This window comes from Urtica dioica, chromosome 12 (genome assembly GCF_054948205.1).
Source record: "Urtica dioica subsp. dioica isolate 48M chromosome 12, U.dioica_male_clone48M_v1_H2, whole genome shotgun sequence".
Classification (NCBI taxonomy): domain Eukaryota; kingdom Viridiplantae; phylum Streptophyta; class Magnoliopsida; order Rosales; family Urticaceae; genus Urtica; species Urtica dioica.
The window spans coordinates 22,168,239-22,191,629 of record NC_142767.1 but is presented as its reverse complement, the minus strand read 5'-3'; the positions used below and the strand labels follow the sequence as shown (position 1 = coordinate 22,191,629).

The 23,391-nt window shown below is 37.4% G+C and overlaps 5 protein-coding genes across 10 annotated transcripts; 1 reads left to right on the top strand and 4 right to left on the bottom strand.

Moving 5' to 3' along the window:
* Positions 1–4,179: 4,179 nt before the first annotated feature.
* Positions 4,180–7,401, top strand: LOC149380419 (protein ABIL2-like). Its single transcript, XM_089604431.1, has 10 exons — positions 4,180–4,578; positions 5,244–5,370; positions 5,442–5,524; positions 5,590–5,740; positions 5,826–5,925; positions 6,216–6,308; positions 6,424–6,472; positions 6,553–6,626; positions 6,704–6,849; positions 6,946–7,401. Exons 2-10 carry the CDS (start codon positions 5,263–5,265, stop codon positions 7,114–7,116), a joined length of 975 nt encoding a protein of 324 aa, XP_089460557.1. The 5' UTR covers positions 4,180–4,578; positions 5,244–5,262; the 3' UTR covers positions 7,117–7,401.
* Positions 7,402–7,772: 371 nt separating this feature from the next.
* On the bottom strand, positions 7,773–9,038 carry LOC149380418 (transcription factor). Its single transcript, XM_089602692.1, has 4 exons — positions 8,811–9,038; positions 8,399–8,471; positions 8,258–8,313; positions 7,773–8,156 (listed from the first exon to the last, which is right to left on the bottom strand). Exons 1-4 carry the CDS (start codon positions 8,843–8,845, stop codon positions 8,042–8,044), a joined length of 279 nt encoding a protein of 92 aa, XP_089458818.1. The 5' UTR covers positions 8,846–9,038; the 3' UTR covers positions 7,773–8,041.
* Positions 9,039–10,250: 1,212 nt separating this feature from the next.
* On the bottom strand, positions 10,251–13,194 carry LOC149380417 (Transducin/WD40 repeat-like superfamily protein). Its single transcript, XM_089602691.1, has 4 exons — positions 12,927–13,194; positions 11,048–12,837; positions 10,576–10,941; positions 10,251–10,471 (listed from the first exon to the last, which is right to left on the bottom strand). The coding sequence occupies exons 2-3, from the start codon at positions 12,793–12,795 to the stop codon at positions 10,935–10,937; spliced, it is 1,755 nt and encodes a 584-aa protein (XP_089458817.1). The 5' UTR covers positions 12,796–12,837; positions 12,927–13,194; the 3' UTR covers positions 10,251–10,471; positions 10,576–10,934.
* A 1,153-nt stretch (positions 13,195–14,347) lies between these two features.
* On the bottom strand, positions 14,348–17,555 carry LOC149380416 (alpha/beta-Hydrolases superfamily protein). Of its 2 annotated transcripts, none has more exons than XM_089604348.1 (10): positions 17,320–17,555; positions 17,018–17,201; positions 16,415–16,497; positions 16,237–16,337; positions 15,812–15,907; positions 15,667–15,720; positions 15,436–15,584; positions 15,086–15,291; positions 14,871–15,010; positions 14,348–14,727 (listed from the first exon to the last, which is right to left on the bottom strand). In XM_089604348.1, exons 1-10 carry the CDS (start codon positions 17,438–17,440, stop codon positions 14,695–14,697), a joined length of 1,167 nt encoding a protein of 388 aa, XP_089460474.1. In that variant the 5' UTR covers positions 17,441–17,555; the 3' UTR covers positions 14,348–14,694. The 2 variants fall into 2 exon arrangements, with proteins under 2 accessions (XP_089460474.1, XP_089460475.1); XM_089604349.1 differs by having other exon boundaries at positions 14,829–15,010; positions 17,320–17,554.
* Positions 17,556–20,229: 2,674 nt separating this feature from the next.
* Positions 20,230–23,148, bottom strand: LOC149380415 (uncharacterized). Of its 5 annotated transcripts, none has more exons than XM_089603650.1 (3): positions 22,916–23,148; positions 21,500–22,311; positions 20,230–20,794 (listed from the first exon to the last, which is right to left on the bottom strand). In XM_089603650.1, the coding sequence occupies exons 2-3, from the start codon at positions 22,261–22,263 to the stop codon at positions 20,392–20,394; spliced, it is 1,167 nt and encodes a 388-aa protein (XP_089459776.1). In that variant the 5' UTR covers positions 22,264–22,311; positions 22,916–23,148; the 3' UTR covers positions 20,230–20,391. The 5 variants fall into 5 exon arrangements, with proteins under 5 accessions (XP_089459776.1, XP_089459773.1, XP_089459775.1 ...); XM_089603647.1 differs by having other exon boundaries at positions 20,230–20,797; positions 21,500–22,373; positions 22,916–23,137; XM_089603649.1 differs by having other exon boundaries at positions 20,230–20,797; positions 21,500–22,267; positions 22,916–23,137.
* Between the last annotated feature and the right edge of the window lie 243 nt (positions 23,149–23,391).

Below are 23,391 nucleotides of genomic sequence, written 5' to 3'. Positions count from 1 at the left end.
TGTTTTTAAACAAACGAATAAGATTTCACAACCAATTAGCATGCATACAATAGTTTCACTAACTAGCAAACCATCATAATTTATATTTTTAAATAAACAAACACCAAAAATTCAAACAGTGCTTAAAATAAAAAAAAATAAAAAAAACCGTTCCCTAAACCCTAAACCCCAAACCAAACTAACTAGCACATTCAATCACAAACTAATGTTTAATTTCGTTCTCAAAACGTAAGAACCCCAAAAAAAATTATTACAAATACAATAAAAAAGAACTAAACTAATCAAATTTAAGATCCAATAAACGATCTAACTTATGACATATACAAATTTTAAAAGATGAACAAAAAACAATTGAAACCTAACAAACAAAAATACAAATTTTTTTAGTGAAAACCGCGTAGATCTCTTTGTGTTACGCGTCTTTTGGTTTCCAAAAGAGTGCTTGTTGCACTTTCCTAATGAATAGATCAATCAAATAAATATTCATATTTTATCCAACAAATCTCTCATTTATGTTATAATAAATATTACTATTTTTGGTAATATTAATTATGTACGTTATTGATCTAAAATTCTTTTTAATTATTACTTTTATTTAATTTAAATTAAGGGTAAATTATCTTATTTATACTTTAAGAGGCTGGTGACTGTTTATAAGTAAAGAAATTATGGCTATTTTGCAATAGTACAAATTTAAGAAGGCTATTATGCTCAAATTCATGTTTGGCTATTATATTTATACTTTAAGAGGATGGTGGCTATTATAAGTAAAGAAACTACAACTATTTTGCAATAACCCAAATTCATATTGAAAATGATCTAAAGCGATGTTGGAATGAACAATCATATTATTCCTATCGAATTGTAAAAATAATAAAATAAATCATAGTTTTGTGTCTTCTATGGACCCACCCGAGACCACAAATCACGGCACTGATCTACCATAAATTAGTTTATTGAAAAATAGTACATTATATTAAACTTTAAAGTTTAAACTGAGGATCCCATTAAGAAAGGAAAAACAAATATATTTCTGAGTTTCAGAAATCAAATAGAAGATCCAAGAGACAGACTTTAAATAATAAGAATAATAACACTATAACAACAATCATAAAGCCTTAACGTTTTCAAATTAGTGTGGACCTCACGACGAAACATGAAGCATTATGTAGAAGAAAAAAATTGCGTACACCGTTGAATTATGTAATAAATTATAGTAAAGCGTATGGATAAAATTTGCCTTTTTTTTAGTAAAGATGTATAGCCTTTAATAAATTTTCCGTTTTTCATTGTGCTAATTAATATATGAAGTCCATTCATATTTGGCCTAAATGTCACTGTAACTTTGTTATAGTACGGATACTATAATTTTAATTTGTCGTGTATAATCACAAGTATGTTTGGTACTTTTTTTTTATCCTCTGCACTATATAATTTGTTCATTTTTTATTTTTTAAAGGCGTTGACAACAAGCTTTTTAGCTTCTTCTTTGTTTTCTTTCAACTTTTTTAGAAAGTTGGGTTGTTATGCTGTGTCGTGTAATTGAACTACTTTGTTTTGTTAAGGGAAATTGCAATAAGGTCAATATGAACAAACCTATTTTGGACCTCATTACTTGACAACGACTATTATCTATCAAAAGGGTACATAGTAGTGACTAGCGAGTGGTCCGAAATCTCCATTGTACTACTATTGGTTGGATTTTTATGCTCATTTAAATAAAAAGACATAATTAAAAATAAAATTGCAAGATTTAAAACCCTAATTCATAACCTAAATACTTTCTTTATATTGTGTATGTTAGGACTGTTGTTGCTTTAGTTTAGATTACTTTTTGGGTTTAGGTGGGGTTGGTTATGATATAATATCCACATTTCTACGGTGGTTTTTGCGTCCTGAAGATGTTGCCATCTTTCGGGTTTGTAGTTCGAAATTTCTGTTAGTCTTTTGGCAATGCAGATAATCGAACATCTTTCTCAACGGTCGGTGATCTTCGAGTATTTTGGTTCATCCATTAACAACAGAGGGTATTGTGAAAGAGCCATTGTATTGCTCGAAAATTAGCGTGGTCAATCTTCTATTCAATAAGAGTTTTCACATGTAGTGCATTCATAGAAATTTAATCTTGAATCATTGTATTTTTTCTTTAAGTCTTATTCTTCTTTGTTGAAAGAAGTTGTATGTTTTGTACTCATGAATATTATGTCCATTTTTTTAATAGAAAGACTCGAGTTAAATTTGTTTTTCTTTTTTTCTTTTACCAATTCTTTCTCTCTCTAGCAAAAAACCCTAAGTTCTTTTTCACCGCCGCCCCCCTCGGGCCTCGGACGTCGGTCACTCGACTCCGATCCGGGGGGGAAAGCGAGGTCGCGATTCTTCGCGAGTCTGGTTTCTCCGGTGACGTGCTTCATCGAACTTTGCGCGACTACCAAGACGAGTTCTTGTTGTTCTTCTCCTCCGCTTCGTCGGCCGGCGCTGCTCCCGTCTCCGTGCCTTGCCACAGGTCCGAGATGTCCTGGATCTAGGAAGGGTTCGTGGTCCTGACGGTGGCAGAGGCCCGATTCTCAGATCCGTTCGTCAGTGACGAGATCTGGTCCGATCCGTGCGTGGATTTTCTTGGAGTTTGCTTCAGCCGCTGACGTGGGTCGAGGCCGCTGATGGCGGTGACGTTTCTCGGCGGCTTTGCAGTCAGGGTGGTAGGCTCTGTTTTGTCTCCGGTCGGGGTTGCTTTGTTTTTCAGGGTTATCTCGGTAATCGGTCGATGGGGAGATGAGAGGGGCTAGAGGTTCTTGGCAAATGGTGGAAGGGTGAAGTTTGGGTGCGGACCTTTTTTTCTTGTTTTTGATTTGGTTTAATTGTTGTTTGTTTAGTTTAACTTTCGCAGTTCAGTTTTAGTTATGTTTACTCATTAGTCTTTAGTGCACCGTGTGGGTGTTTTTTGTGAAGTTTAAAGTTCTTGCTGGGTAAAGTTTCTTGGCTCTCTGTGAAAAAAAAAAATTGGATGTTGTAAGTTAGAGAGAGCCAAATTTCGGTCTTGAGTTGTGCCAGGTTTGGAGGCCCTCGTGATGTTCGAGGTTATCGTAGGAGTCGAGCGTTATTCTGTTATTGGCAGAGATAATCTTGCTCGTTCCGGGATTTTGCAGAAGATCTTTGTTGAAGGAGTCTAGTGGAGTTCTTCACGAGTATGTTCTTGACGAGTACGTCTATACTCGGTCGAATCCTTCATTGTCTTTCTTTGTTCCGATGTGTTTGTCTTATGCTTCTCATTTTCATTTCAGGACATTTGTTTGTAAAATGAGATTTCTGTCGCTGTTCGAAATCTTTGTAAGACTAAAGCTAGTTCTGTTTTGTTAATGAGAAATCCTTGTTAAAAAAACATAGAAAGGCTCGAGTTATTAAAAAAAAAAAAGATAAGAAATATTATGCGATGATAATATTTGAGCTGAATTGCGAAGGTGAAACTTGTTCGTATATCTTAGAAACCCTTATCCACAAAACTTTATAAGTTCAGCTAAAATTATAACGTAATCTTAAAATTGAAGTGTCTATGAGATTGAGAGCTGCAATCAAGATCCAAGCATTTATAATATCTATGTCACATCTGTGTTCAAACAAAAACCATTTCCAAAAATTTTAGATTAGGTAAAAAAAAAAGTAAAGCGGTACACCAAAGGTTATGTTTTCTAAATCTTTATATAAAGTTACCACAAGAAATTGGAGTTTATCACAAAAACATTATCCAAAACAAAATAAAAATCGGAAAACAAAAGTGGGAAGATCCACTTACTTTATAGTTTATACAGACAAACAAATCAAAGTCCATTTCTGTAATGTATCCAATAAGAAGAGCACCACTGAATCAAAGAACTTTAATGCAGCCACCAACAAATAAAAATTAAAAATAAAACACAGAGAATCATAGTACCCACAACTATTCAAACGTATTAAAGTAATTACGACTGCTAAAACTTTAATATTAATGATTTTATATGTTTTAATAACAGAGTAGCGCAGCGTATAGGACGATAGGGTCCACATGTATTATTATTCAAATTCACACAAAGAAAGAAAATATTGGTCCCACAAAAAAAAAAACTAAATAAAGTAATTATGCAACAAAGATAGAATATTACTCATAGCGTCTTGGTTGCGACTGTGCTGACCAATTTTATTTTATTTTTTGTCTGCCAAAAAGAAAGTTACAATCTTTATTTTATATTTTTTCCCCTCATTGCAAAGCTCAGGAAATTCCATGTCTTTTTCTGCCCAGTGCCCAGAGACTCACATCAGTTCATAACAATAATGATGTTTGTTACACTCTCTCTAGTCCTCGTTCAAGCCTGAATAGTAATATACTAATATAGCATATAAAAAGCCAAACTTTTGTAAAAAAGGATATTACTAGGGTTGTCAAACAATATACAACACTAGTCACTTTCAGAACTTTCTTCTTCTTCTTCTTCTTCTTCTTCTTCTTCTTCTTCGTTTCCAGTGTTTGATACCTGGAATTTGGGATGTGGGTTTTGACTCTTCAAGCATTGGCTTCGGTTTCATAATTTGAAAGAGGGCTTTTTTCAGGTTCGGAAATCATGATTCTCATTTTTATTTATACCCCTTTATGTTTTATTTATTCATTTATTTCTGGTTCACTAAGAGCTGGAATCGCCTTTATGTTCATTTTGGAATTTTCATTTTGGCTTAATTCAATTTCGCTTTTTCCTTTTCGAGCAGAAGAAAAAAAAATGAAATCAACTCCCAAGTAGTTTCTTTTCCATGGCAAATCCATGATAGAGAGAGTTTTCGAACTGTCGTTTACCTTTTGTGGGTTTCTTTCAATTTTATACGCAATTAATTGGATTGTTAATGAAGATTCAGACAAAAAAAAAATCTTTTAAGCAGTTGGTTCAGAAGCATGGAATACAAGTTCTCATCATATTTTATTTTTAATTATGTTCCTCTTCTAATAATTTATTGCATTGTTTTTTTTTTCTTCCTTCTTCAGAAACGTGGCCAGCACTATCTGTTTAATGTTTGCTTATTTTCCTCTTCTTATTCTTTCAAATATATATATAATATAGAATGTGGATTCAACTCTCAACTATTGGTATTGGTTCTTCTTCCTAAAATAACGGTCTATGGTTTCATGTTCTTTTCATGAGTTTTCTGTAAAGAAAAAAAAACCCCTTTTTTCATGGCTTAACTGAAGGAACTATATCACATTGATAATCTTTAATGCTTTGTAGTTACAAATCAATTAGCTTAATGGGAACGATGACAAAGTCAGCGAGGCCCGTTCCGGTTCATCTAGAAGCTTCCAATTTCGACGAGGTTTCGATGCACCAAAGCATGCTCTTCTCGGATAGTCTTCAGGTAATCACTTCGCTCAATATCTTGTAATAAATAATTTTTCTTTCTGTGACTTTGGTCCTCGTTTGATTCAGGATTTGAAGAACTTGAGAACACAGCTGTACTCGGCCGCGGAGTATTTCGAGCTCTCGTACACGAATGACGACCAAAAACAGATGTGAGTTCATATTTTGATTTGTTCGGAAGAATCTTGGATTTGAAATCTCCGCATTCTGTGCACAGAGTGGTCGAGACTTTGAAGGACTACGCAATAAAAGCGCTCGTGAATACGGTGGATCACTTGGGCTCGGTGAGCTACAAGGTCAACGATATCTTCGACGAGAAGGTGGAAGAAGTCTCTGGAACAGAGTTTCGGGTTTCTTGCATCGAACAGGTATGCCAAGCTCTTGAATTTGCTCAAATAGAAACTGAGATTCATAGTAATTAATTTTTTTTTTTTTTTTTTTTTGGATATTTAGAGACTGAGATCGTGCCAGGAATACATTGATCGCGAAGGTCTTACACAACAGTCGTCGGTGATAAACACGCCAAAGTACCATAAACGCTTCATCTTGCCAGGCAAGCTTTATACTTTGCAATTTGAAAGTATCATTCAAATCAAATCTTAGTCTAACAATCTTAAACTTTTTTTTATATTGTTTTTAGGACAAAAAAATAATTTATATAGTTTCTTTTATAGAATTTAGCTAGGGACTAAAAAAAGTTTAATTTCTAGAAAGGGACTAAACTGTTACAAAATCAGTAGGAGGACCATTTTGCTCGTAAAAATTAGTTTAGGGAATATTTGCTCTAGAAATTATTTCCTTAATCATCATAGCTGAGCTTAGATTTTCTAAATTTATGTTCAGTTGGCGAGACTATGCGCGGCGCGAATCATGCAACATCAAAGTACCGAGGACGAAGCCTCGACGACGAAGACGAGTGGCATCAATTTAGGAATGGTAAATCTTTTTCGATCTCATATTTTGTTACGCTGTGTATAGATGTGGGAGACATGTCTTTTTTTTTTTTTTTTTAAAGAAATAATATTTTTTATATTCTTGTTGTGATATGAAGCTGTCCGAGCTACAATCAGAGAAACCCCGCCACCGCCGCCGCCGGTCAGGTAAGAATATTTTCGGTTAAGTCAAACAAGGAAAGATCGATCATATTCTAATCTCGACTCTTAACCATAATTCATTGCAGTAAAGGGCGATCTCCGAGTCCGCAGAGACCCGGGATTTTTTCTTTTACCTCTACAATGCCCAAAAAAGATTTAGGTATGCCCTTTTTGTCTTATCACGATTTTTTTTTTCTCTTTCACGGTCTTTCTGATTCAATGCATTGCTTGTGTCAGAGAAACGATCGGTTTCGCCGCACCGATTTCCACTCCTACGATCCGGGTCTCTCATAAGTAGGACTGTGACTCCAAACTCACGGTCAACCACTCCGAACTTGAAGCGACCGACCACGCCCACGAATCCTTCTAATGCAAGAAGACGTGTAAGTGTATATGTTTTTTTTTTAAATCTTCGAATTCGTTGGTGGGATTATTATCATGAATTGAACTTTTGAGTTTGACGTGTAAACATAACACAGTATCCTTCGGAGCCTCGGAAATCAGCGTCGATGCGAATACCGATGGAAAGGGAAAACGTGAAAGAGTTCGAACAGCAACAAAGTAAAGGGAAGCGATTACTCAAGTCCTTGCTTAGCCGACGCAAGTCGAAGAAAGACGATACGCTCTATAACTACTTGGATGAATACTGAGACAGAATTCGATTATGGTGGTGAAATGAAAGAAAGTAAAGAAAGATAAAAAGGAAAAAAAAAGTCGCAGAAGAAGCATAGTATTTTTCTTAGGAATCTAATCCAAATCAGCCAATGAAGTTCTTCCCGTTTATACCCTTATATATACACATCTTTTTTTTTTTTTTTTACCCTTTTCGATTTTCATGCTTAATACAGAATGTATTTTGTTTTTCTAGATTTGATATTGTAATTTTCTCTCAAACTGGTTTGATATATAAGCTGATATCACATCTTCCATTGTTTGATTTACCTCTTTAACTGTCCAATTCGCTTCAAATAATACTTCTTTGATTCACTTCACTATTTTAATAAATGAAAAAATCACTGAGCTAGTCAAGTCCTATTCCGGTCTACTATTCTCAATTCAATTATACAGATCAGTGTTGTACTTGTTCTTGGATTCCTTGCCAAACATGGCAAAGATTGGAAAGTCCTTTTTACTGATGTAACACGCCCTCCTATTTAAGTCAAACAACAGAAAGTTTCAATCACAACCAAACTAAATGTGACTTTAACATGCTTTAAACACTTTCTCAAAAGAACATGATTTGCATGTGAAAGTGGGTCATCTTTGCAAACTACTCTCCAAAATTTCGTCCATTTGACCTTTGATATGTAAAATCAGGCCACTATTTGAGTGTCAAGACACCCAAATAAATGAATTATTGAAAAAAAAAAAAATCATCAAATTTTCTGTCCAAGCAAGCACTTTGGCATCTGAAATATCACGCGTTATGATTACATACTACAAAGAGTTTACATACTACAAACAAAGCCTTCCTCTTCTAAAAAAAAAAAAAAAAGAGTTCATAACTAAAGAACCAAAAACCTCTGCACTTAAAAAGTAGCTTTGAATCCAAACATCCTCACATATGAAAGAAAACTAGAATTCCATTCCTTGCCCAAATTCTTCAATTGTTTGGGTGGCAAGGATAAGAACGTCGACAAAAGCACTGTACGATGCGCGAAGAAATCTCGCCTCAACTGCCTCAAAATGCCTATTTTTTTTAACCATACACACACATCATGAGTTTAATAAGTAATCACAATATTATGATATCGGACACATAGACATGATTACGCGGCATTGATTGCTTACACTGAAAGCTTCCCATTCGAAACCCTCATTTCTCGTTTCACTTTATCCGGCTGTAACTGCAAATGACAAGAAGAACAAAATTAAATGATTACTTGCAGAAAAACTTCAATTATGTATTATGTGAAGAAGAAGAACAAGTACCTCCTTATCAACAGCCAATGCGTTGTACACAATCGATGCTTTCGAATCCGATTCGTAATCAACTTCCAAGTCACTGCACATTACAAAATCAAGGAATTTCCTTTTTATTTCATGATCAAGGTTTCTCTTTGTTTGTAACCTCAAACTTTCAATATAATTGAGGCTCAGTTGCTGAGCTATCCTTGATCTTTGAAACAAACACACCTCTCTTTTCAATCAAATTCACTTCTCTAATCTAATTTGCTCTCTCTCTCTCTCTCTCTCTCTCTGACGCAAAAATTAAGATTTTTTTTCCCTTCCTAATCTTCTCCAAGACTTCAAATTTAGTTCAATTCGAATGAACGAAAAATCAAATTCGAAAGCTGAAAATGACAATTGTGAGTGAAAGTGTGGGTTTTGAAGAGTGACTGACCAGCTGAATTCCCATTGATTTTCTAAAGCCGCCATTGAAATGTTTCCTTGTTTGTTGAAACTGAGCCGGGACGCTTGATTCACGGCGTAGCTCCTCCGACGGCGACGAGTAAACTCTTCGGAGAGAAGAAAAGAGAGAATCCTCCGGACTGGTTCGGTGACCTCAGCAACAAAACACGGCGAAGAAGAAGGAGAGCTCGCGAGAGAGGGAATAAAAAGATGCGGTTGACCGTTGAAGACTTAACAAGTTAGGGTTTTCAAATAAACCCTCCTCAATTAAATTGTTTGATGATTTAACCCTCTCAAAATTTGCAGACAAGGGACGCTGATTAAAACTTTCCCGATATCACCCCTAATTTCTCAAAGCCTTACTTTTTAATTTGTTGTGCATCATTTTCGGGATTTAAACTTCAATAATAAGTTTGTCTGAAGTGAAACATCTCTAATAGGTAAATCTTTTTGTAAAATTTATGTCGATAACTACCGGCATTTTCGTGGGGTTAACGATTTGCAATTTCCGTATGTTGGGACTAAATTTTGTTTTGAAATTACAACTTTGATGCATATGAATGTTACCCATTTTAAACATAGGTAATTCTATACTCGATGTATGTTGGTGTACCGAACATGAACTAGTAACAATCAAGTATTTTTCCTATTTAAAAGTGAGATATTCTGAACTGAATCTCAGGCTAGCAGACAATTTCAACTCCGAATCGCACATCACCGCATTCTTTCCATCAACAGTGGCACGGAATCAAAGACAAGCCACACATCGAATCCCATGTTTGATTGCGCTTTGCCAGGTCCGATGTATCTCCAACAGTACACGAAAGTGAACTCGAAGAATCGCAATTACAGTCTTCAGACCAAAAAAAAAAAAAAAAAAACTTCGGGAATTTTGACAGATTTTCGAGCAGTACAATATTTTGGAAACATAAACCCCGTATCACACTCTCGAGTCATACTTCAAACTCACTGAGAACATCTTGAACTGTCATACCACTATTATCTGATATTCTTCCATTCATCGGCGTATCATTATTCAGCCACCTTTTCATATCGTCAAGGAGACTGGAATACATGGATAAAGATAAGCTCGAGAAAAGGAGAGAGGAGAACAAAACGGAAATCATATTTTTCAATGAGCAATCCATTAACAAAGAAAAGAAAAGGGCAGAGAGAGAGGCGATGAAACCACCGCTGCCAACTTTGTGGTTTTTCGGACTCTGTGATTCTGTCACATTCTTGCTTTGTCTAGTTATTCAGGTTTGTTCATTCAAATTGAAAAGAGTGAAATTAATAAAACTGAAAAAGACAACTATGTTAAACTTGGATAAAAACATGACACATTTGTTCACAGGTATTACGGATTTGTGTATACTAAGCAAGGATCATAGATTTCAGAGACGACAAGAAATCAAAGCAAGCAAAAAACACATCGAACTCAAAATTTCTTCATTGAGAATCTACATAAGTTTCAAGCGAAAAAGAAAAAGCGCCTATAAAAAAAAAATCTATCCCGAGAACAGTGGTGACGACGATACAATGAATAAATACATACGTTGGTTGCAGTGTTGGGTCGGGTATTGTGTACACCACTCCGGAACTACTCTCTGAATCTAAATCGGTTAAAAAAGGAAACATCTTTACTTTTTATCCCTGCATAACATGAACCAAAATCACCAATGTAATGTTAGAACAAGAAACTCAATAACACAAACAAAAGCAAAAGCATTTTTGGGGTTCGTAAAACAGGGACTGACCAGAATTGATGTGCCCATCCCAGCCACAGGTCGCATTGACAAACCTGTTTTTCATTCCATGATATATATTTAAACTATAACCTTCTAATTCACGGTAGTCATTTGGCCAAAAGCTAGCGAAAACACATCAACTCAAAATCTCTTTATAACTTGATAAAAAAAAATTCTACAGAAAGTTTCAAGCAACAAAAAAGAAAACGCCTATAAAAAAAAAAAAAACTACCCCAAGTACAGTGTCCAAGTTGGTGATGACAATACAACAAGTACGTTGCAGATTCTTGTGCACGCCACATCATTACTACTCTCCGAAAACCGACCGGTTCTCGTTACCCAAAAAAAAAAAAGGAAACCCCTTTCTTCTAATCCCTGCAAGACATGAACCAGAAAAAAAAAACACTCAATGTTAGAGAGAACAACAAAGAAACAAACAAAACAAAACCATATGATGTGATTTGACGATCGAGTGACTGACCAGTATTTGATGAGTCCGTCCCAGCCACAAGTGGCGACCTTGCTCTGCTCGAGTGGATGCCACTCGGCCCCAATACAGACTCCTTGGTGGCACCGCAGAGTCCTGAAAACCTTGCAGCTCTTCCAATCCCAGAACCAGCACCGACCCTCTCCGTCGCCGGACATAACGAACCGCCCGTCCGGCGAGAAGTTGACCTGACAGGCGTACCCGGCCACCACGTGGCCCGCGAACCGCTTCTTCTTGTTCAGCTGAAACTTCTCCCTCGTGCTGTATATCAGGATCTGGTTGTCCATGCTCTGCGCCGCGATCCAGTTCGCGTTCGGGTGCAGCGATATCGACGGCATCGAGTGCATGTGGGGCTCGCTGATGTACTTTATCACCACCGGGATCCCGAACTCCCACACCCTCAGAGACTTGTCGTCGCTCGAGGTCACGAACCGCCTGTTGTTGTCCACGAACGTGATCGTGTTCACCGCCCCGAGATGCTGATCGTACTCTTGGGTTATCTCGCCGGACCTCATGTCCCACTGGACGATCTTCTTGTCGCTCATCCCGGCCAAGAGCACGCTCTGTTTGTCCTCGTCCGGGTTCAGCTTCACCACGTACGGGACTTTCCCGGTCGAGAAAGTCGACACGACCTGCCCGGTCTCTGTGTCCCAATACTTGATCTTCTTGTCGTAACCAGCGCTGAGAAACTTCGACCCGTCGTTGGAGAAGCAAATGTCTCTGACGGCCTTCGAGTGTCCCATGTAGGTTCTCATGCATTTCCCCGTGTTGAAAACGTCCCAGATCTTGACTTTCGTGTCCATTCCGGCCGAGAGAATGAGGTGTCCGAACTTCGGGAAGAATCGGATCGCCGAGACGCCCTTCGTGTGGCCGCTCCAAGTGTGGACGAGCCGCTTCGGGATGTAACAGTGATCGTTCGCCGGCTTCGCGTCCTTCGGCGGAGCAATCCAAGACCGTCCCTGATAATCGCTCGCCTCTTCTTCCTTCCCGTGGAACGTGCTCTTGTCCTCGCTGGAGGGACCGCCGGATTTCTTTTCCCCGTTGGCCTTCTCTTCCTCGTTCTTCTTCTTCTCCGCGTACTCCTCCGCGTATTTCCTCTGCTCCTCCGTCAACTCGACCTCGACACCCTCTTTTTTCCCGGCCCACGGGGACTTCCGGTTCTTCGCCAGCCACGCCTCCGTCGCCGGATTGTCCACGTCATCGCCGCCGCCGCCGTCCACGTCGTCATCTTCTTCCATCTTCTTCTTCTTCTCCTCGAGCTTTCGCCTCTTGTGGTCGCTCTGGCGGAGGCTGTAGACCGAGACAGCGTCGTTCTCGGCCATGGCGGTCATGTCTCCGACGAAGTTGTTTCCGGCGGCGGCGGAGGGGTCCGCGGCGTACCCGAATCGGTGGAACGTGTTGTACTGCTCGTCGAAGATGAAGGGCTCGATCGCAGCGTCTTCGACGAAGCCCAGCTTGTGGTTTCGATTCCCCGTGGCGAGCCCGTCTTTGGCGTACGGGTGGGCCGGGCCCTGAACCGGGGCCCACAGCTGGTCGTAGCGAGGGTTGAAGGCCACCGAGCGCTGCCGAGGGTCGATCGGACGGCTCAGATCGAGCCGAGACTTGTCGCCCACCGTCAGGGAGAGCATCGTGTCGTCGACCGTCGGCGCCGCCGATTTCGCGGCGAGGACTCGCGGGGGAGAGGACTCCGGCGAGCTAGGGCTGCCGGGGGTTTCGGCGGCGTAGGCTTGTAGGAGATCCATGGATTGGGGATTTTAGGGTTCCGGCGGAATTTCAAAAAGCTTCTGGTCTCGGAAATTAAAATTTTCAGCAGTAGTTCGGATCAACGAACCTCCGAATTCGATTCAGATATCACGGATTTCTAGAAAAGTACCTGAATGGCTGGGAAACTTCGGGACTTTTAAGCTTCGGCTCCGAGTCGGCGGTTATCTGGGTTTTAGGTCTGGTTAAGGAAATTGAAACAAAACGAGGGTATTGAGGCAGAGAGGAATTGGCGGCGGGGATGGGGTTGCCGGAAATGTGCGACGGCGTGGTTTATTTATTTTTATTTTATTTTATTTTATTTTTTGGCTTGAAGAGCGTGGCTTCATTTGCCACTGTCCAGGACTCGAAGCAGTAGTTTGGGAAATTATGGTGATGAAGAAGATTACCTGCTTTGATTGCTTTTTGGGCTTCTTTTGGAATACTTTTGGGCTTTCTATTTGGGCCTTTTAGATGTTCATTTTTAGAAGGGATTATTTCAAAACTATTACTAGTATTTTCCCATTAGTTATTTATTCCAAAAATATGACAACAAATGTCATGAAAAGTTACATTTGATGACAAAAGTGTGTTAAGAACTAAATTTTATGATATTTATTGTCATAATTTTGGAATAAATCTCTCCTATTGAATAATGAGAATAAATTTATCATCGTACTTTTGGATTAATTTGTGTGTATAAAATTTTTATTGCGAAAATAATATATTTCAAGGCGTAAATAAATTTTCACCATCTCATTGCTCATTGTATCGTACCATTTTTTTATGTAGTACTTCTTTTAATGCCTCGAAATGAGATATTTGACTTGTATTTGTTCGTGAGTTCGAATTTTTATTGTTCTTCCCTAGTGTGCGTAATATATATATATATATATATATATATATATATATATATATATATATATATATATATTTGTTGTACGCCTATATTTTTTTAGAAATATATTATAGCGTATATCTATTTATGATATATTAACAGTGTAAAGCGTATGTGGTATTATTGATCAAAATTACATAATTTATGAAAAATCTTAAAGGGACATACATTCTTGTAATTTAGGGAGTTCGAACCCAAAACCTTTCCGTCGTCGAGGTATATGTGAGATTACCGTTAAACCAAACTAGCTAGCACAATCTATATTATTATCACTAAAGCATGATGGTATACTCCAACAAAAGAAAAGCATAATGGTATATTCCCATGGTATATATATTTGTATCTTTTTGGTTATTTCTCAAATGGTATCTTTTAAGAATCTTCTTCTCTTTTTATGTTCCATCTTTGTAAGTTATTTCAAAGCTTCACTGCTTCTCCGAAACTATGGCATTTCATTTACACGCTACTGCAAAGTACTTTACAGGCACGTCTCTCTCACACTCTCTCAAATGTATTTGATCATGGTTTTATTTGATACATTTTCTTCTTCTTGATATATTATTGCAGAAGTTATTCATATCAACATATATTGATGATGTTATTCCAAACAACCCTCTCTGGTAAGAGCTTGTTCTCTTTGGTGATAATTCAGTTAGTGTAGAGAAAAATTCTAAACTAAGATCTATAGTCCAGTAATTTAATCACTGGGGATTCCATGTTTTGCCATGTCAAGGCATGCAATTTCAACAAAAATATAAGTACACGTCATTTGTATCAAGTTTTATCCTTCATTAATTTTAGGTGGAATATGTAAATACTAATACGGAGGCTTAACTTATCATATAAACAGGCGAATCCACGCCGATATGAAACCACCTCGTCGGTTTCGGAACTCGCATCCGGTTAATTGCTTAGTGAAGGCTTGTAAGTTAATTGTTACATTCTCTAGTGTCATTTTCGAAAACCCTCCACGTTCTTCGACTATTATTTTCAATGGAACGGCTCAGATCATGCTCGGTGAATCACCACTAAGATCCTGCAAATATAAATATATATATACAAATTGGTGATTTTCGGTTAGCTCAAATCCTAGGTGGTCGATCGATGGTGGACTTGTGGTGAGAGAGCGAAAATTACAAGTAGTGTAAGTGTAGTTGATTATGAAAGAGTAGACGCAACTCTCACTGGTTTCAATCTTCTAAAGCTCTTTTTCGCAAACTCGAATGCCAAAACGAAGAGCCCAATAAGGTATAACAGAAACATGTACAATTTCGAGGCGTTGCTTCGACCACCTTCCGAGTCTGTTCGAGCAGCCATCTCTGTCGTGGAAAAAAGCTTATTAGAAACTCGTTGGCAATTTGCTACTTAGTGTTGGATAGAAGATATGTTTTTACCTGCGTTCCTTGGGGGCAAATTCGTCCATTGGTGTGGCTTTATCGTCATTTGCGAAGCCTTGATTAGCTCGAGAAGAGATTTGTTAACCTCTTCGGTCCTCTCGTGGCTCACGAGATGGCCACCGTGAAGGTCTACCATTCTCGCAACGGGATATAGTTTCTCTGCCAATCTCCGAGCGTGGTAGATTTGAGCAATCACATCGTACCTATATTTACGAGAAAAGCAGGGTTAAAAAAAAAAATTAGACAAATTACAGGAGTAAAAATTTGCAAAAACAAAAATTTGTTTGCTTCAGAATCAATTTATCAATGTTACACAATCTCTGATCATATCGCTCGAGATTGAGTACCTGCCGTGAATGACTGAGACTAAAATTCCAGAGGAGCGAATCGAATCGATTTCTGGTCTAGTCATTTTATGAGTCCAACATGCATGAACTTGACCCTCGAAACCATGATTAGATTGCATCCCCGTTGCTGATATACCTTTCACATATTCCTGCAAGGAGAGAGAGAGAGAGAGAGATGAACATAGGTTTCTACATTGAAAATCGATATTGTTTGACCGTCTTCAAATTTACCTGATATAGGATCGATCTTCTCGTGGTGGAGCCAACGTATTCCTCGAGATATTCCTGCACATTGTCAAAAGTAGACGATTGTTAGAGAAGCCTCATAAGAGAGAGAGAGAGAGAGAGAGAGAGAGAGAGAGAGAGAGAGAGAGACCTTAGAGTAGTGGGTGTCCAAGTCCACGGCAGCCCTTTGCTCGGGAGTCTTTGCCTTTAAGAAACGGATTGCGATGGAGAGCGATAGTCTGTCAATCTGCAAAGTCAACACAAGAAAATCTTCTCTCTCTAAGAAACACATTCAACAGGGATACACAACGTTCCAAGAGAAATCGTTTATCCTTTCTATAAAGTATATTAAGTCAACAGATTTCAAGTCCGATTTAATGATATTTACCGACCCATCAAATTTACTAATCTCATTTAAATATCGATATGGATCAGGTCAAGCTTCTGCTATTGAAGAAACTTTTCTAAACAAATCTGATTTCTGGACTGTTTTAGCTTCTGCTATTGAAGAAACTTTTCTAAACAAATCTGATTTCTGGACTGTTTTATCGACAAATAACAAAAAAAAAGGTTCACCTTTGGAAAACATTCGAACCCTCCACCGGTCACATTTAACAAAGCCAACGATAGAACTCTCTCGGGCACCATCGCTGCTACTTTGCATGCTATCATAGCTCCTGAAAACTCAAAGCTTAAGAGAATTAAAACTGTTCTTTAATTATTTCTGATAAAATCTCTCTTTTATTAGACTCACCCATCGAGTGACCGAAAACATGGGCTTTTACCCAACCTAACTGATCCAACAAAGATATAGCATCCTCAGCCATTATCCTTGTTCTGCACCACAACAATCAATCACAGACAAGTTTCTCGCGATTAACCAATGCAAAATTAATGAGCTTTTGACAACTAAAGTGAGAGAAAAAGAAAAAAAAAATCAGATAGCGCGTTCTATTGTTTGAACTTTGAATATTTAAATAGCATGAATCACATTCCACGAGCATTACAAAAAATGAAGACGATATTGACTAACTTAGTTAGTTGGTTTCATTGATTCCTTTCCCACGATTTTCCGTACTCAGATTAAAATATGCCTACTTATTCTACAGAAAAAAAAAATAATCGGAAAACAATTTCTGTTCAAGTATATATTATCAATTAAATTTCTGTCAATAGACTAATTACACCCCAAAGTTTTAAACTTTATGCTTGATTAGAAACCAAACCCATCAAAGATAAAAAAAAAAAAAAAAAAAAAAAAAAAAATGTATTTACACTAAAAAAAAGGTATTAATTCGAGTGAAACAAAAGACTAAATTAAACTTTTGAGGTTTATTTATATCACTGAAAAACTCACAAGTATTCAGACTTTTTGGTGGGAACAGAGCTCCGACCCATCCCGCGATTATCGAAAGCACAGACCTCGATTCCATCGCCGCCGTGGCAACTGTCCTCATTGTCTCCGTCGCCGTCGTTGGGACTATCGGAGCCGGTGAGTCCCTTGATTTGTGGACCCCACGACTCGTGAGTCCCGGCCAATCCTAATACACCGAAAGTTTCAACCATCGTCAATAAAAAAACAAAATTGAAAAGAGAAGAAAAAAAACCTAATCGGCGAGAGAGAGAGAGAGAGCAATTGGATTTTGGAGAGAATCGAACCTATGATGAGAAGGACCTTGGTAGCTCCGCGACCGTAGGTTCTGTAGAAAAGCTTGACTCCATTGTTGAGCTGAGAGTCGAGGCTCGTAGTTTGCTGTGATGAGACCTCGCAATATGGCATCTTTGATTTCGAAGATAGATTTTAGAGAGAGATTTGGATTGTGTTTGTGTTGAATCTCTGATTCGGAGAGAGAGAGAGAACGTGTGAGCAAATTTGGAGAGCTTTTTATAAGGTCCAACTTTGGCGGGAACACGTGGCAGATAGGAATTGGTGAACACGGCGTCGGATGGTCGGTCGGAGTCAAAGTCAACAAAACGAGATTGTGCTGATGATACGGTAGATGAAGGAAGGCACTACGAAAAGGATGATTAATTATTTTTTTCTTCTCTTAATCATAAAAAAATTGATTAGAATCTTCTTTCGTTACTAATTTTTGGATAAATTAAATCCAACGCGGGTTGTTCTTAGAAATTATTTCATATATAAAATCGTATTCGTGTAACCGAAAAAGTGTGGGGCTTGGGATGTTAATTACAAGTAGTTAATTTTTTAGGTTTAGTGGGGTCTCTCGTCTTTTTTGTAAAGTCAAATATTTAAATGCGTGTGTATTAGTTGACATAATATAAAGTTACAAACTTTTAAAACGTTTTTCTTTTACGTATTATTATTTTTCTTTCAATAGTTTCACTTATTCCTGTCGTTTTGTACTCATATTTAGCTTAAACAATTATCATTGGCCTAAATAGTTAGGTTCACTAATTGTATTGTACGCTAAGAATCCTAGCCTATTATATCACAAAATAATTAGAAAATATATTAAGTTTGATGAAAAGGAATGTTGGGATGATCATATCTTTTATGGACACGTCATGTACTCGTTAATTTCAAATTAGATTGAAAATTGTAGAACAGTCTCGAAGGTAACAAGATCATTGATAATTCAAGGTCACAATGCAGGTTTTGTGATTGTGTGGTGGTTTGCAAAATAATTTAACAATTGATAGTTACGTCCAAAATCACTATAGACGACGTATATTTGCACGTAAATTTGTCATTACTTGATACGTGGAAAACACATCTCCACACCTTTTATAGAGAAAGAAAATCCAAATATATATATATATATATATATATAATTTTACCAAAATAACTTATATTTGCAAGCGAATAGAATACAAGCCCTTTTCTTAAACCATATGTAGTGTATTATGTATTGTCTAATTCGTATAGTAAGCTAACAAACTATCATGCTTTTGTTATGTAAGAATTAATGGTTTGATTTTTTTTTTTTTTTTGAACGGAATTAATGGTTGTAAATAAATAGTACTTGATGCAACTCTTAACTGAAAGGTTGCAACAATTATAACATCAAAGTAAGTAGGAAAGAATAGAAACCCATAAAGCAAAAAAAAAAAATGAACTTGATCTTAGAGATTAGATGGAGACACGTGTTCAGATAAGTGGTAGGTGATGCCACGTAGGATTGTCGGCTATTGAGTTCATAAAAGGACAAAGCTTATTTTTTGTTCGGATGGCAAAGATGATGTATGGCTGAATTTATGGATATATATAAATCTCAACACTCAACTCAATCATAAAGTTTTTGTTGAAAAAAAAAACCTCAATCATCAAGTTGTTATTTAGGGAAGCATAAGATACTATGATATCAAAATCTAGTGATTGGTATTTAGATAAATCTCAACACTCAACTCAATCATAAAGTTTTTTTCTTTCAATTTTTTAGGAATTCTTTAGAATCCATTAAATATTGATTAGTTGATAGACTTGATACTAAAGAATGTGGGTTTTATTGTTTTTTTTTTATATAATAATTCTCATTAACAAGATAGAATTGACTATGGTCAAATTTCGGACAGAGATCAATACTTCATTCAACTTATTATTGACAATTAAAGATATAGCATGTTTTTGTTTTCTCTTTAGAAAGATAACAACATAAATTAGGTTTTCATCTTGCTGCTACTGCTAGTTAGGTTTGTTGTTGTCTAGATAAATATTTTTATTTTCCATATTAATTATACAAACTCTACCAATGCGTACTTTTTAATTTTATGATTTTTTTTTTTTTTTGGAAGCAAGGTGACATGGAACTCAAAGGGAAATGGATTTGCAATCACGAAGTTAGACGTAAGCCGAGTAACTAACAGGAGAGTTGATCAATGTAAAAACCCAAGTGTCTAGTATTTGAAAAATTGGTAGATTGATTCTAAATTGTTTAACAAGGTGTCGTTTCAAAGTGTTATAACATTTTCTTAGACGCATTCAATTTGGATATCATAATTTAGAATTTTAAGACTCCAAAACATGCATTCAGAAAATACTTCTCAATGCGAAACCCAATATATATATATATATATATATATATATATATATATATATTTTTTTTTTGTGTTTGAGGAAATGCTAAACCCGAACATCGATTGTATATATTTTAGATCACATTTTATTTTTTGTAGAAATTAAGTTAATTTTATATAAATAATGTGGTAAATATGCAATTCCTCTATTATTTATCAATGAAATGAGCAAAATATATCACAAATATAAATCTGTTAGCGACTTAATGAAATGGTTTTTGGACAATTATAATCTTCGTTTCTCTATTTCAAACACAATTATTACGAGACTAGTAATGGTTAGAGACACAAACATATGAACAACTAAACAAGGACATGTCTGATTGATCAGGCATTCTTCCGGAAAATGATATTTGTGGGGACTGATGTGATGAGTTTCTTCATTTGAAGTTTGAATGAATGATAAATAAATTTAAAAAGAAATGAAAAACAATGTCTCAATCAGATTCATTTGTACAAATAACTTCTTCAAGGAAATTCCAGAGAAGATGATACTAAAAAGTTCATCAAAATCTCATCTGAAAAAAAAAAAAAAAAAAAAGCCACTTAGCCTTGGTAGAAATTTCCAGTTTTGATACACAAAAGCCATTTTGCAACTTTACATATAAACATCACAAATCTGTTTAATTCATTCATAAATAATTTACAAAAAAAAAAAAAAAAATGCACATACATCAACAAATTAGGCACGTTTCACGGGCTCGGAAACAACCATCCCATGGTCCAACCGAGAAGCAAGCCGGCTCCGGCGAGTCCCAAGCCAAGCACGAAAGCGAGACCGCACTTTCCGATATCGTCCCTGGGCCTCTTCCTGGGCCTGGGCCGGCCCTTCTTTGGCTGCCTTGAGGCCCAAGGAAAGAGATCGCATATGGGCTGGTTTTGGAGGCAGATCTTCTCCAACTGAAGAAGCTGAATCCACTGCTTGTACATGAACAAGTGCGAGGCCTGTCTGAATATCAAAGTGATCACTCGTTCCTTCTCCGAGTGGGCTTTCTTCGCCGCTTCCTCGGCCTCTCTCGCCCGCTTCTGAGACAGACACAGCGCTCTCAACAGCTCGTCTTTGCTCTTCTGCTCCTCTGATTTCTCGCTCTCGCTTCTTCTGTGACCAATCAACGAATCATAGTCACTTTGTTAATCGATTATCAGTCAAAGTCGTTTTTATTAAGGATCCCACGTTGTTAGAATAATAATGGACTTTATAAGTTTCATCCTCTTGATGAAACTCCATGATTTTTTACATGGTAGTTGAGCCCATAACGCTCAAGTGGGGGCTGGACAAAATATTTGAATCAGGCCCGAGATAAGCGAACGCAAAGAGCAACATCTTGAGGGACATGGACTTGTTAAGAATCTCTCGTCGAAAACATGAAGGAGCCTAAAAAAATATTAGTTTTCAATTGAATTTGAGATAGAACCTCAGATACTTAAGGGCAGTCAGTTAGAAAGTAATTGAAAACACGAGGGAATTTGAGATAGAACCTCAGATACTTAAGGGCAGTCAGTTTGGAAGTAATTGAAAACACTAGGGAAAATGAAGATGAATGGATTTTATTTTCCACTCAATTTTCCATGGAAAATCAAATCTCTCCTCTTTAGTCTCAATCCAAACAACAAAAGAAAGCTACGAGGAATTCTATTTTCCTTTCTCTCCTATTTTCCGGGTTCCAAACACACCCTTAACGCATCTCAATAATTTTCTTTGGAAAAATCACAAGATCATCTCAGTAAAGAGTTAGAGAATGACGAGAAATGGACGGGCGTGTAAGCGTATTATATAAACAGCGTAGAAACAGAGTAGTACCTGAGAGTTTGTTGCGAGTCATTTGGTTGGCCGGCTGATTTCGGACTGGACAAACCGGTCTCGACCGTCCGATCCAAAGACGAAGCCAAAATATCGTCGCGGTCAAGGCTTCTAGAGCAAGAAGACGGCTGTTTCCGATAAATCCTCGGCCGCGGAAGATCACAGTTCTCGATCTCGAGCGACTTCTGAGCGACCAAGCTTGCCAAATCGTCTTTGCCAGAAGAGCGCCACCACGGCTCGGTCTTGTCGCTCCCAACCCACTGAGACTCAAACTCGGAAGCCAGTTTCTTTGACTCTTCCGAAGAAACCAGACTGTTGAGCGAATCCAAGTCCATCAAGTGATCGTCCAAGAACCAAATATCCCTCACTTCTTTCCCCGACCCGACACTCCGAGAATCTCCTCTGCCGGCGAATTCCTCGCCCAAAAGGACGAAATCGTCTTCCGAGGAAACTTGCTGAGCGCTCATGAAGTCCCTGTGACGAGAAAAGTTCGGCTCTGTGTTCAGCCACCACTGTCTTTTAGCGGACACGTTCGGGTTCGGGTTTGGGTTTGGGTACGGAGATATATAGTCGGAGATGGTGTTCTGTGGCTCTTTTGCAGCGGAGTCGGGTTTCTGATCGGACTCCGGTGATGTCGACAGATTAGAGGTCGGCGGTGATGAAGATGACGAAGAGCACGAATACTTCGAGGCTTCGACGGAACCACCGTGAATATAGCAACGGTTTTTAGGCCATCTGGTTCTTCTCGCCTCTGCCGTTGCCATTGCCCTGAATTATCGGTCACTCGTGAACTCAACGATCAAACACAAAACCTAACCACGGAGTTCATTTACATGGAGTTTCAAGATCAGAGAGACTTGAAGAACAAAGCAACCTGTTGTAAAAAGTCATACAAGCTTACCAATAAAATATAATCAGATTGTTGGGATCAACATCTTGATAACTTTGATCCACAACTTGACTAAGAAAATCAATATCCGAAAGTCATGCCACAACTATGTATGATAAAAGATGCCACAAAATAAAAATAAATAAAGCAAGGTTGCAGAGAAAAGCAAATATGGGGTTTCAAAGACTTTTCCATTACAACTAGTGTGATTTTTTTGCCTTGTTGCAATAATTAAAGTTTAACCAGATTCTTCAATGACCCACACAAGCACAACAAAACAGACCGAAATCCCTAAATATCAGAAAGAGGAAAAATAAAAATAGATTGGAAAATTAACAAATTCTACATATCACGTCAGAGGTGAAAATAAAAATTCATAAACTGAATCAGAATATTCTATTTCTGCCGCTGAAAAGCTAGTTCTTGATAAACAGTTCGTATACATACGAAGAATCAAGATTTTCATCAGCAAAGACGATCATAATCACAGTCGGTTTTCAAGATCATAATCAGCAAAAAGAATTTACCAATCACTGGTCTGTGTTTGAGTAGCGTGCGATTCGTACAAGAATCACGTTAAGTCTTCATGAGATTCCATGGAAAGAGCGACAAAGGAGATTATCACGACCCGATTTGTCTGAGCGAAATCAAAACGCCATGATTTTTTTCGCTCTCACGTCATCGTCACCGCTAATAACTCTATTACTGACATCTGTTTTTTTATTTATTTAATACTTACGAGGTAATAATATTGGCTATTTTTTGATAACCTTTTTAATTTCCAGCATTATAATACTAGTTTTGGTTATTATAAAAAAATTAAGAGCAAGTTATCAAACGCACGCAATGAATTGAGAGCATGGTCAACCTCAATTATTATTTTTTTGACGCTATATTTTAGTTAAATTAAAATGTTATTGTAATTAGCTCAAATTTACAGCTCACTTGTATACCAAAATCAAACGTTTCGGATTTTACCAAATTTATGTATTTTTCATGCAAT